The sequence below is a fragment of the Carex rostrata genome, chromosome 7 (assembly GCF_964058835.1).
Source record: "Carex rostrata chromosome 7, lpCarRost1.2, whole genome shotgun sequence".
Lineage (NCBI taxonomy): Eukaryota > Viridiplantae > Streptophyta > Magnoliopsida > Poales > Cyperaceae > Carex > Carex rostrata.
Window position 1 is genome coordinate 13,453,390 of NC_135924.1, and position 13,810 is coordinate 13,467,199.

At 33.2% G+C, this 13,810-nt stretch overlaps 2 protein-coding genes across 2 annotated transcripts; one reads left to right on the plus strand and one right to left on the minus strand.

Annotated features, from left to right (window-relative positions):
* Positions 1 to 2,507: 2,507 nt before the first annotated feature.
* Positions 2,508 to 3,198, plus strand: LOC144556604 (two-component response regulator ORR6-like). Its single transcript, XM_078304983.1, has 4 exons — positions 2,508 to 2,607; positions 2,728 to 2,774; positions 2,863 to 2,940; positions 3,040 to 3,198. The coding sequence occupies exons 1-4, from the start codon at positions 2,508 to 2,510 to the stop codon at positions 3,196 to 3,198; spliced, it is 384 nt and encodes a 127-aa protein (XP_078161109.1).
* A 2,398-nt stretch (positions 3,199 to 5,596) lies between these two features.
* Positions 5,597 to 13,363, minus strand: LOC144557396 (putative cytosolic oligopeptidase A). Its single transcript, XM_078305965.1, has 17 exons — positions 13,064 to 13,363; positions 12,783 to 12,950; positions 12,557 to 12,680; positions 12,357 to 12,433; positions 12,121 to 12,264; positions 11,465 to 11,695; positions 11,264 to 11,354; positions 10,796 to 10,917; positions 10,376 to 10,483; positions 9,507 to 9,752; positions 8,895 to 9,040; positions 7,955 to 8,072; positions 7,630 to 7,789; positions 6,857 to 6,888; positions 6,594 to 6,659; positions 5,979 to 6,050; positions 5,597 to 5,686 (listed from the first exon to the last, which is right to left on the minus strand). The coding sequence occupies exons 1-17, from the start codon at positions 13,205 to 13,207 to the stop codon at positions 5,600 to 5,602; spliced, it is 2,136 nt and encodes a 711-aa protein (XP_078162091.1). The 5' UTR covers positions 13,208 to 13,363; the 3' UTR covers positions 5,597 to 5,599.
* Positions 13,364 to 13,810: the final 447 nt, after the last annotated feature.

Below are 13,810 nucleotides of genomic sequence, written 5' to 3' on the forward strand. Positions count from 1 at the left end.
AATTATAATCAAGCTATTTAAATAATATTCATAAGAAATCTCTATCTGTATAGACAGATCTTAATGCAATTTGAGAGTGCTTAGTCACCCCTATAATTTTAAAAACTTTAAATATGCATATTAAAATTTAAATTGAATTTTTATTGTCTTAAAAAAATTTACATAGGTCATCCTTCCTAATAAAAATACTAAATATGTGCTTGTAATTAATTAACTTATGGTTTAGAATTCACTTTGTAGTCATAGAAATTTAGGTTCAAACTTCAACTAACACATATTATGCATTTTACGTTTCAACCTACCAATCTATTTTTTTCAGTTTCACCCATGTTCATTCTAAATTTAAACATGTGACTTCTAATATTATCTTTTATCACTAAATCAAAAATTGATTCTCTACTTTTATCTTATTACTTCATTGTTTTTGAAATCATAAAAGTTTCAGAGATTGCCTCAAGTTTTTAGCTTCAAATTTGAAGATGAATTAAATCAAAAGTAAATCATATTGAAGATAGAATTAATTCTACTTTGTAATTGTGAAGACTTGAATTCAAATTCTAACTAACACACATTATAACATTATACATTTTACGTTTCAATCTTCCAATCTAAATTTTCTATTTTTTTTTCCTAATTTCAATTTAAAATTTGAACGTGCAATTTCTAACATTATACCAAATCAACAAAAGTTTCTCTACTTCATCTTATTTCCTCGCTATTTTTTGAAATTATAAAAGTCTCATATATAGATTGCCTCAAGATTTAGCTTTAAATTAAGAGGAATTAAAGCAAAAGCAAATCATTGAAGATAGACAGGAGCACATTAAAAATGTCCTTTTTTCAATTTGACCCAAAAAAAAAAATCCTCCATAATATAAAAGAAGTATAGTTGACATTCTCACCATATAAAAAATAAAAATAGCAAAGTCCCAAGGGTTGACCTTGAGTCATGCTTTTTAGTTGTGCCAGATCCAACGTAAGAGGCAAGAAATTAAAAGATCACAAAGGATTTCTTATCAGGATCATTTTATTTTGCACTTCAACCCTGAAAAAGGCTTTTATTTCTGTTCAGACCAAGGTTTTAAGTAGCGCACTGTAGCAGCAGCGCTATAGTGTTTTCGGATCATAAAAGTTATGGCACTATCGATGCTATAGTGGCGCTATATGCGCATTGCGCTGTTTTTTTAGCCATTAATTCCGCTGTGACGCAATAATAAACAGTATTTAAACCTTTGGTTCAGACTAATTTTATTCATAACTTTATTTTAGAATCGTTTATAACTTCCTTTCTATCACTTATCATGCAAAAAATATGGTTTATATATTTTATGACACTTATTATTTCTTCACTAAGTTATTTCCCTTTGACTTTTTCTTAATTTCATTCGATCTAGATTTAGCGTATGATTCAAACTCTATAAAGTAAATAAGAAAAGGGATAAAATGCCTTCATTTTTAAATGTTTATAACTTAATATTTACAACTCAAATATCAAACTAATTAAACCGTTAGATTTGATCCATATCATATTCTCTATGCACATATGAAAAATTATGAAATTTTGACTTTATTTTGATTGGTATCAAAAACTTGCAAAAATACATTGATATTGATAAAATTTTGGACGTTAGTTTTTTTTAACTTAATGATTCATATAAAAACATAATTGAAAAGTTATCAATTTTTATGTGTATGTAGAAAAGATAATATAGATAAAATTTAATGATTTTATTTTGATATTTGAGTTTTAGATTTTAAGTTATTAACAATTAAAAAATAGAGGCATGACAGAAGAATAAAAGTGAAGGCAATTAAAAAAAGAACACTTTATAAGTTAGTTTTTAATTGTTTTATGTATTAGTTTTTCATCATTCTTTCGACCGCTTAACTATATACTAAATGAATTCGAAACTTTAAAATTTTTGTATGTACATGCATCACTCACGAAGTATTTGGATTTCAACGGTTTGGATTCATTTATCTTCTAAGAGCTTAACCATATGCAGGCAGCTTCTAAATGAGGGCAGCATATATATATATATATATGTTTTTGAAAACAAAGGAAAGAATACATGTACACATATCTATTTTTCTTTTTCAAAGTGTGTATATATATATATATATGGGTGACAAAAGAACATTTTATATTACGTCTTTGCTGTTGCAGATTTCCGAATCTCATAAGCCAAATAAAATATTGGCATTGAAAAAGAGGTGACTAGTGAGATCAACTTGTATATAATCCCAGTCAAAAACGATGTATTAATTTGATCATATATATATATAGCAAAGATATTTGAAATTAATGGTTTCCTAGGATTTTCAAAGATTTTATTTAATTATTTCATCATTGACTCTATATATAAAACCATTGGAGATAGAGCCTTCATCCTATATCATATTTCCTTTACATCATCTCTCTCTCTCTCTCTCTCTCTCTCTCTAGCTCCTACCCTTCATTTTCCTTGAAAGCATTTGCAAACAAGATTTTGATAACAAATAGTTAAATGGGTTCTGGTGATAGTGAGATGCATGTTCTTGCAGTCGATGACAGCTCGGTCGATCGTGCAGTAATTGCGCGGATTCTTCGCAAATCAAAATACAGAGGTGAGATTTGTTTCTCATCAAATACTAAGAACCAATTCACCTAGCTAGCTATTTCTGTCATCCATTTATTTGAATTTAAACTGAAATTAAAGCTTTTGTGTTTGCGCATATATGTTGCAGTGACGGCTGTCGATAGTGCCGAAAGAGCATTGGAAATTCTAGAGATGGTAGGTTACAAATTTGATCACATAATATAATTAATGGAAAATGTTTATTTGCATTTCTAATGGAAAATGTGATTTCTTTGTGTAACAGGAACCTAGTGTTGATATGATCATAACAGATTATTGCATGCCAGAGATGAATGGATATGAGCTGTTGAGGAAGGTCAAGGTAATTAAGTTCCAAATCAGAATTTAATAAAAATGTTAGCTTAATTTTTCCTCATTTTTCTCTGCTGACATGTTTTGCATGGTTTTATGTATGATGCAGGAATCAAGACAACTAAGAGAAATTCCGGTGGTGATAATGTCCTCCGAAAATGTCCCCAATAGGATCACCAGGTGTTTGGAGGAGGGCGCCGAGGATTTCTTGATCAAACCCGTGCGCCCGTCAGATGTTTCCAGACTATGTGGCCGTATCAGACATTAGATATATAAATATGTATAATTATTTGCATCTATACTTCTTTTATTCGTGTATTTTTCTCAAGCAATTAATAATGCCCCAAGCAGAAATTTATTTTTAGACAGTCTATTGTTCCTATTTTCAACCTTAAAGGAGATTTCTAATTTTGCACTATTATAGTTGATTTTTCAAAGGTATTAGAGAAAGAAAACAATTTGACAATTTTCTATAACTTGTAGAATTAATTAGTACCTCAAAGTACATTGATTTGTATATTAAATTCACTTTATATAGCAAGTGCTTGATCAACTCAAGTCAATTAATTCAACCTCTGTAATATACTATGTGAAAGAAAAAAAAAATATAATAAAGAATCCTCTTTATCTTAATAATTACATGTCATTAATCAGAGCCGTTTGATGAGGTCAACGGCCCTGATCTGCAGCAGTAGCATGGTACAATAAATGGCAGAAGGATAACAATTCTCTGGTTTAAAATGCCAACAAAGAAACGAGGCAATAAGAAAAGAAAAAGGAATCTGAGAAATATATATAATATATTATATGCTATGTGAGAGGGAGCAAATGCCATATGAGATCCACATTTTCTCCGTTGATGCATGCATGATTAATTGCATGATATATATATATATACACTCGCAACCACTATAGAATTAATCATGCTAAATGCTGATCGAATCCACGTCTAATTAATTAATCCAAAATTCTTCTTTAATCACTCAAAATGCAAATTATGAAAATAAGAACATTTCAAGATGCCTTCTAGAATAAATGAAAAGACAAGAAAATTAAGAAGGTAAAAGAAATTAATTAAAACAGAAAATGATCTTTTGACCAACTTTGACAAGGTGTTAGCTAGCCATATTAATACATGCATCAGGAGATAGACTTGTTCCTTTCCTTTGAAAGCACATTAATTAGCTATATCTTTTCCATATTGAGCATGCATTGCAAAAATATAAGCTATAATTACAGTTAAATTTCTCCATGACCTCCTCTTAATTTATGGTTCTTCTCAGTTGAGAGCTTGAAAATAAAGGTAAATATACAGAAAATCATACAATATCCAACTAGTACCAATTGAACGAGATCGATACATCAACAAAACAAAACATAACATATAAACCTAGCTACTACAACTTAGCATAATCAAAACATGCAAGTAATCAACAAAGTAACAAGCTATAACAACACCACAAACACCATAGACATGTTCGCCATTATAAAACATAAAAAGTATCCTGGCTAAATATGCATAATTTTCATAAGATGCTGAAGCTACCATTCATTGGTTCAACTAAGGAATTCCATACCAGTCAGGTGTTGTTATGATCCAGGTCTGAAGTAACCATTTTTGTCCCCTTAATTTGGCTTCTTTTTGTTCTTAATTTCTCTGTTCGTTCAAAGTGCATATGCGTAAACTAATTGTCAATTAATTGATCAGGATTAATAGTGACATCACCATTAGGGATATATATATAGTTTCTTTCTGTACCATTGAAATTAACAGGACACTTCAACTAAGCTATATATAATATATATATAGGAATGTTTGGTTGCCAGAGACCAGTGACCAATGCAGATTTCTTCAATACCACCAGGAACTGTATAGAAGAAACTCAGATTAATAATGGAGACATTAAATTTGCTCAGATTTCTTCAATACCACCAGGAACTGTATAGAAGAAACTCAGATTAATAATGGAGACATTAAATTTGCTCATATATAGGCGCCAAATGAGATCCGCGTGAGACGGTAGTGAATCCGTTTAGCAGTGGTAAATGGATCGGGTCTACATAGTATCGAATAATTAAGAAGGCTAGAAATCATTTTCCAGACCTGCTAATAATTTGTCATGGCAAAGTTGTTTCGAATTCGTCTACTAACAAAAAAAAATCACTTAACAAATTTTATTTTAACAATTATAATAATATTAAAAAAATAAAGTTTAAGTTTAACATTCAATTTTTCAGACATAGTTTATATTATCCACGTATCATATTTAAAAAAAATGAAAAAAAATTGAAATATATTTCACATTACATCAAGTGAATTGAAACTTGAAAAGTTAAAAAATTATTTTTTTCTTATGCATAATCAAACAATTTTATAATTAATTTATTTTATGCATAATCAAACAACATATAAATTTTACGAAATATGATTGTGAGGCTATTTATATGTCAAATAACATGTTTATAAATTTACTTTCAAATTTTTAATTTTATTTGAGTTATTTATAATAATTAATTACCAAAATGATGTTATATGAATAAACTCTATAAAATATATTAAAAAAAAAAACGGGAATCATATTGTTCAATCTTTCCTTCCCTATGGTTCTCCTAAGAGTTGCAAAGCAAAAATTTAAGATGTAAGAAACAGAGCAACTTATTCTTCAAAATTAACTGGACGCAGGAATAGGCAGCAGCCCATTGTGTCTGAGCAACGGTTCTGGCGAGGGCTCACGTCCCCGGAATGCAACAAAAACCTAATTTTTAAACAAAAGAAACAATAAGGAATATAAAATTCTAACTTAATTTTAAGAATAACTAAGGTTCGCTCAATTCTTACACAAAAATGCTTGCGGGTTAGTAAAATCAAAACTATATATCCTCCCATGTCACCGTTACTTCCATAAAAAATGCCAAAACTACCATTTAATTCTTTTGTGGGATATATCATACGTGTGTAATCTAAATACTCAGTTCGGAATTAAAACATAATTTTAAATAGGTATAGAGATGCAGGAAGCAACCCATTACAATTATGAGTAAATGTACCTCTAGTGCTGATTTACTGCCTCCGAGAGCAAGAATTGTTTCTCTGAAGCGGTGACCCGTTTCTTGAACTGCCTGTTGGCAGAGAGCTTAATCATCAGTTATATTGATATATTAACATTTAACCAAGGTCATAATACTAATAAACAGCAATTGTATCAGGGAAGAAAGCATATCAAAATTAATTAGAGATAAAAAGAAATTTGTTGTTCTAAACGAATCTTGATTTGTTGGTTTCAAAATAATATTGTATTAGTCCCACGAAAGGTTTATTTTATGATAATCAAAACACATCAATTTATTATTTTAAAAGGTCAAATTTCAAACACAACCAATCTTTTACTGACAAATCCAACAGCTAAATTTAGGATTTACATAAACTGTTAGAACTATATTAGCAAACCGTTTGTGAACTGTTGACCCTGTTTTTATACTAATAGTTATAACGATTTATGATTTTGCTAGGCTGACTGTCCCCTCAGCTTTGCAATAAATATGTATCATTTCCAACGTTTAAAAAGATATAGGATCACTTTAGTTCTTGAGCTTTTAATAGCCATATCTTGTGAGTTTAGCCTCGAAATCACAATATGGCAAGTGTGTAAAGCTTCTCTTTACCTTATAATCTTCTAAACCAGCCTCCTCAAATGCAGAGAAAGCATCAGCCGATAACACCTCAGACCACTGTCATAGGAATAAAATGCATACAAAGGTTTAATGTTATTCTTCATGAAATAATAACAGCATAAAAATTTCAGCTACAAGTAAAAGATAGAACATAATTGCTTACAATTTAAGTTAGTATCTTTACTCTCGTCACTGATATCTTTTTCAAAAGAAACAATAACAGCATAAATATTACAGAATAAAGAACACATTACCATGTAAGTGTAGTAACCAGCAGCATAGCCATCTGCATATATACAAAACGACACTAATTAAACCCTTCTAGCACGTTTGTTGGGTTCAACTAATTAAACCCCATTTTTTTATCTATACCATAAAAAAAATCAAAATCCAAACATAACATCAGATTTCCAAAATCTCATATTATAACATCCCAGAGGTAGGATTTTGGCCCATACCGCTGGCAATGACAGCGGTACAACCTTTTCTGATTTTTGTAAGTATTATTTTAAAATTTGCGCTGAGAGAGAATGAAAGCGAATTCAAAGTTTTTCTGATTTTTGAAATGGATGGGGTATCTTAGAATTTATATGTACTAGGACTGCAGCAAATGACCTGGATCCAAAGTTTGGACTGGGATCAATGGCTCGGATGCAAATATATTTTTTTTTTCCAGCAACACACCAAGCAACAATATGATGAAAATGTTGGCCACAAAAAAATCTGAAAAATGTTTGGATCCGAGCCATTGATCCCGGTTCAAACTTGGGATCTCAGTTATTTGTTGCAGTCTTGGTACATCTAAATTCTAATAGACCCCATCTATTTTTTTTTAAAAAAAAAAACTTTGGATTCACTGTCATTCTCTCCCAGCGCAAAATAACAAAAATTATACTTAAAAAATCAGAAATGGTTGTACTGCTGTCATTGCCAGCGGTATGAGCCAAACATACCACTGGCATTGCCTGTGGTAGTGTTACAATATGAGATTTTGGCTAAGCTAACAAATAGGAAGAATTATATAAACCTGCAAATATATGGCTGAAACTGCAGAGGAATCTGTCGTCAGGAAAAGGAGGAAGAACACATGTTCTCTCTATAACCTTTCGGTCTACATCAAAAATTGATGTCTCTCCATACGGGTCAAATGTTGTGTGCAGTTCCAAATCCACTGATGCATACCTTATCTGCAAAGAGAAATTTCAGAAGAAAAGATCAGGAAATATTCGCAAAGGTGAAAAACTTTTACAACTCCCACAAATTTCCGCTACAATCCCATGTCACAGCCTAATTTAGTCCTAAAGTGTTAGATGAACACAATAAAATAAGGGGAAAGAGGAAGAGAGAAGAACCTGACGAAGGCACAAAGAACCGGCACGGAAAGTTTTTGCAGCCAGCAGTTTTGAATATATTTCTTCTGGAAGAGGTTCCCCAGTTTCATAATGTTTAGCAAGTTCCAATAGCGTCCCCCTGATATATGATCGGTTACTTTTCTCAGTAAGTGCATCCCATGTTCAACTTATATAACCTCAAGTCAAGTTAATTACGAACCGATACTATTAGTATGTGAGAACTGTACCACACCGACGAGACTGATGACCACATGCTATTCTTTTCTTTTAAAAACACAGGTCAACACAATACCTTGTCCCAAGTCCCAACAATTTACAGGTGTAAGCTGGTACAGGACCTGACTTTGAGTCTAATCGAGCCTATACCAATGGGTAAAATCTGGAGTCGAACTCTAGGGATTTCTTAAGCTCACCAAGCCCTTTGGTAAGCTTAACTACAAAACCTATTGGATTGACTTCAAACGACAAATCCAAACCTTTGAAACTGATCTACTTCGCAAAGGATGCATTTACATGTCAAAAATATAAAAGTTCAAATTAATTTAGTATAAAGTCAAGCGGACAAAAAACAATGAAAAATAAATGTCATAAAATTAACTTATAAACCTTTTTCTTTTTTTACCCCTTGACTTTATACTAAATTAATTCGAAAATTTATGAATTTGACATGTAAACGCATCGCTGGTGAAGTAGATCGGTTTCAACAGTTTGGATTCGTCATCTGATAGGTTTTGGAGTTAAGCTCACCAAAGAATTGGGGAGCTTAAGAACGCCCTAGTTGTACTCAAATATTTGTACACTACTAGAATACAGGAGAAACAAGTAACAAAACAAGGAGCAAAGGGGGTTTAATTCTAAACAATCTGATTAGATTAGAGGTTTCACCAACAGAAGCTTAATCTTTGACTGCATTAGTGAAAAAGGAATATAGATATATTACTTATGGTAGCACCAGTTCTCCATGAACTGAGAAGGCAATTCGGTGGCATCCCCTTCAATTCCCCTAAGTCCAGCAATTAAACCTTCATCCTGCTTTGTTAGCATGTGCTGAAGTACATGACCAAATTCATGAAATACTGTTTGCACCTACAAGAATGGCAGTTAAAGATCATGTAATGATGAAAATAAATTATATATTAGTCCTAACAACTCAAACCCCACTCTGTTATCATGTTGCAGATCATACCAAATTTTTGGGTTATTTAAAAAAAAAATATCCAGCCATTGACTCTATTATTTAGTCGAACAATATCTAATTTTCCCAAAATATTCATATTAGGCCAATGAAATCATTCAAATTCATTTCAAATAAAATTTGGAACCTAGCTTCTAAAAGCAGTTGGTTCATTTTATTTCAATTTGGATAATGAATGAACAACGGCCAACATTGTCATGATTTAACAAAGTTTTCGTCATCAGACCACTTAAACTATATTAGATTTTGTTCGCAGATATGTTCACAAACATTAGGTATTATTGTCAAATGTGTTTAAGTCCATAAATACCTAGTATTACTCCAGACTGAAGAACCATGTCAGATTACTCTAGTTACCTCGCGGAAGGTCATAAGACTAGGTTTGTCACCAACTGGAGGCATCTGATTACAGACCATATGGGCAATAGGCAGTCTGACAGGAGCACCAGGGGGAGCAAGCACGCGGCTCCTACCAAACACCCCATCCATCCATGCCCCACCCTGTTTTTCAGCAGGCCTGGAATACGGATCAAAATAGAAATATGCAATTGGATGGCCTGAAGAGTCCTTTACGCAATAAAATCTGACATCTTGGTTCCAGACCTGAAAATAAAACAAGTATTAGAGTAAAGACTAAGGACTACATTGTATTGGTATCTAAAGGAGATAATAGAGACTACACACAGCAAGCTGCTGTTGGATAGTTAGTGGTTAGAACTGTGATTAAGGTTTCTAAATCATAGTTAGACTGATGAGTGATGATGGTATCAGAGCTATGTCTCTCACTAATTCTTCCCTCTCGAATTAGTTAGGCAGTTAGGCGATGTTAGTTTGTTACAAAGCTGTTGGATAGTTAGTTAGTGGTTAGAACTGTGATTAAGGTTTCTAAACCATAGTTAGACTGATGATGTAATAGGAAAGTGTTGTCTATATATACTCAACAGCATTGTACATTACAATTCAAGAAAATGAATAAAGATTCAATTCTTCAAATCTCTCTCTCTTTCTCTTTAGTATCATACCAGTCAGGACTGATGCTGGAAGATATGAGCATGCCAACAGTAAGAGATTTTGGATGAATTATCTGGAAACCATTATATTGGAAAAAAAAAAGAGGCCTCAGAAAAAAAAAAAAAAAGAGAGGCAAGTAAAAACCAAATGCGCACATTTGAACTAAAGTTCAAGAGCAAAAAAAAAAAAAAAGAGGAAAGGAGAGAACAACTCACAGGAGCCAACCCATCAGCCGCTTCGATACTAACATCAAAGAGCTTATTTGCAAGGTTGAATAGGCCATCCAAAACCTTGGGTAGTGAAAAATAGGGACGTAACTCTTCCTACAAGAGTACAAACTTGAGTAAGCACCTCACGCATTTGTAATCAGAGCAAAAATTACCAAACATGATCATACTGGAAGTTGGTCAGTAACATAAGTTCCTGTTCCACAATATGCCATTTGGTATGCAGCTTTTACACTTTTTCTTCCAACTTTTGAATGGTATTTTGGTCAAGTTCTTTCTGGTAATTCAAGAACGAGTGATTTAAACCAATTCTCATGATGTATTGGAGTTTTGTACCTTTGAGAGAAAACAATCCCTTGATTTACTGAGAAACATTTTATACAAATAGGTAAATTTTGAAAAGAAAACCTCATTAATATCATATCTAGCCTCACGCAACCTTTCACTCCAGAAATTAACGTCCCAGTGATCCATGTCATTGGCCACTGGAGCACCTGACTCTTTTGCCAATGCTTTTATCTCTTCTATATCTGCATATGCAGAACCATATCATATCTATCAATAACCAACTGTTGTATCTATTATAAGAAATTGCATGTTAAAACAAGTTTGATCAAGAAGACCATACCCAATTGTTCAAATAACAGAAGAAGGTAGCCTATGCACGTTTTTTTGACAAAATACAAAAGGAAAAGAAAATTATGGTCCTCTACCAGACTGGTATAGATCCAGATGGACCCAGGACAGAAAAGCACTAAGGCGCTAAATTTAAAAGCATACTCCATCTAATGATTAAACTAATAGTAGACACTTCAGCTTTACAAAATACAACATATATAATGTTTAATTATAAAAAAGCCAGATAATAAATGGTACCTTTGACATGGTGGTCCCATGAAGCAACACGCAATTTCTCATGTAATTCTTCCACTCTATCAAATGTAGCCATTTTCTTCGCCAGACTCACCTTTTTAAAAAAAGCAATAGTGTATAGAGAAGCGAATAAAACAAGGGCTTGCTTCCTCATAAGCTGTTCCCAAGTAAAAAAAGCAATTTAGGTTTTATAGCTTTCCATACCTCAGTATAGTTATTGTAGCCAAGAAGTCTAGCTTTTTGCAACCTCGACTTTAGAATTTGAGTGATGATGTCAGTATTGTCATGATCTCCGCTGGAAGCACGAGTTATGTAAGCCTTGTAAACTTCTTCACGCAAGGAGCGATTGCGCGCATGTAGCATCACAGCCATGTAGCTCGGTGCATCTAAGGTGATAATCCAAGGCCCATTCTCAGGTGTTGCATTTTCATGTCCCTAAAACAAATGCACCAATGTTCATGTCCCTAACAAAAATATATTTGGAAGCCCATGTCCAGAATAAATATAAAGAAATACGAAATAACAATCCATGAGGATTCAAATCTGCTAGTTAAGTATCATTTAGTGACCGGCTGACCGCTATCCGTGAGGCTAAGAATAAGAACTAAGATGGTTGGAAAAGGCAAAGCAGACAAAAGGAGACGAGAACAAAAGAAAAATAAGCAGATGATAAAAGAAGTCCATAATTTAGAGGTGAAATTTGGCACCTATAGGTCCTGATCATGATTCACAAGCTAAAAAGACCTTTGGCACAGTCTTGATTAAACTCTTGCATTTGAGAATAACAGGTTAATTATCTAAACTATCATATGTTTATGTAGGAAGAAATATGGACATGAAAAAAGTCCTAGATATAATACCTTTAATACGGCTGTCTGTGCAGCTAGGCCAAGTGCTGTGGCAGGCAGCCCCTCTATTTCCTTTTTGTCAACAATTAGTTTTTCAAACTTTTTAGTGGCATCTAGAACATTCTCACTAAATTTCTGGCATAACTTCTCCAGCTCCTATAAAAATTGAGAATAAAGTTTTAAATATAGAAAGCTATACAAGACAATGCAGACAAACAAAATTAGCATTGAGAAAAATATAAACATACTTGTTGGATTTCATTGAACTTCTCTCTCTTTTCATCCACTAGAGCAACACCATCTAGAACAGCCTCCTTAATTTTATCTAAAAGGAATTATTACTACACGTCAATTGTGGCAAACAATATTGAAATACATGCATTAGCTCTAATTAATTAAACCAAATAAATTAAAAAAAAATTATAATATCATAAAGCAACAAAATTACCTTCCACAATTCGCTTACGAGCTTCACTTAGGGATTCCCAAGAGGGTGAGTTCCTTATAGACTTGAATGCTTCATAGATGGGTTTGCTTTGTGCCAACCTCAGCCCAAATTTAACTTCCTCTGGCTGTTACCATTTTACCAATTCATCCTCCGACTAGTTACTATTTTTATCACAAAGAAAACTTGTTTTTGCAACAGCATATAACTTATAATTCAGTCCTATTACCTGGATTTCTTCAATAGCAGAACGAAGCTCAGGCGAGTCCTTTACCATTTTCAGGTGGATGACAGCTCCCAATACTACCCCAAACCGATCTATGATCCTCTCAAGTGGTTCCACCAACTTAGGCCACGTCGGCTCCACTGTTCTCTCCAGTTCAACCAGGTCTTCCTCCTAGAACCTCAATGCATTTCAAACAAAACAACAAATCATATATTTACACCGTCCGACAATATTTATCCATCCAAATAAAACGATATTGAAAAGAAAAACAGAGAGTTAGATACAAGTCTGCGAATTAGCTCTCTGATTCCAGGTCGGACATGCTTCGGCTCGATCACATCAAACGGGGGAAAATCGAAGTCCTTCAGCAATGGATTGTCAGAGTTCATCAAAGACGGTGTTGGATCAACAGTTGAACTGGACCCCATCGTAGCTGCACAAATCTAACGGGCGGGGTGGATTTGGGACGCTAATGGAGATATGCGGAGAAGGGGTGAGATAAGGGGAGAGCAGGGCAAGAGAGAGAGAGAGAGAGGTTTTTAATGGAATGATTGTGTGAGGTGTGGAGGGAAATGGGGAGGGAGAGATCAATTTGCGTCTATCGTCCGATCCACATTAAGATCCGTGTGAATAGATCTGTAAGAATCTAAAAGCGAACTTCCACGGATCTTAGAATAATCATACGATCGGACGGTAAAGAAATCTATCAAGTCAAAGTTGAGTCGGACACAACCCATTCCAGAAGAGAGAGAGAGAGAGCATGCGATGGCCGATTCTATTTTTACAGCATCTGCGTCGTAATTTTTTTCACTATAAAAGTTAAGAACTTGCTGAGCTCAAGAGAATAGATTGAATTCAAACAATATTTTTTTTTTTTTTCTGATATCTCAATTACATGTACAAGGTTCTGTATTTACAGAAAACATAATACAGCCCATTGCTTCTGATTTCAATCAATCTAACTAAATTAAGATTTTTTTTTTTTAAATAGCATCAAATTTGAATATTTTAACGAAACAAGTACGGTAGAT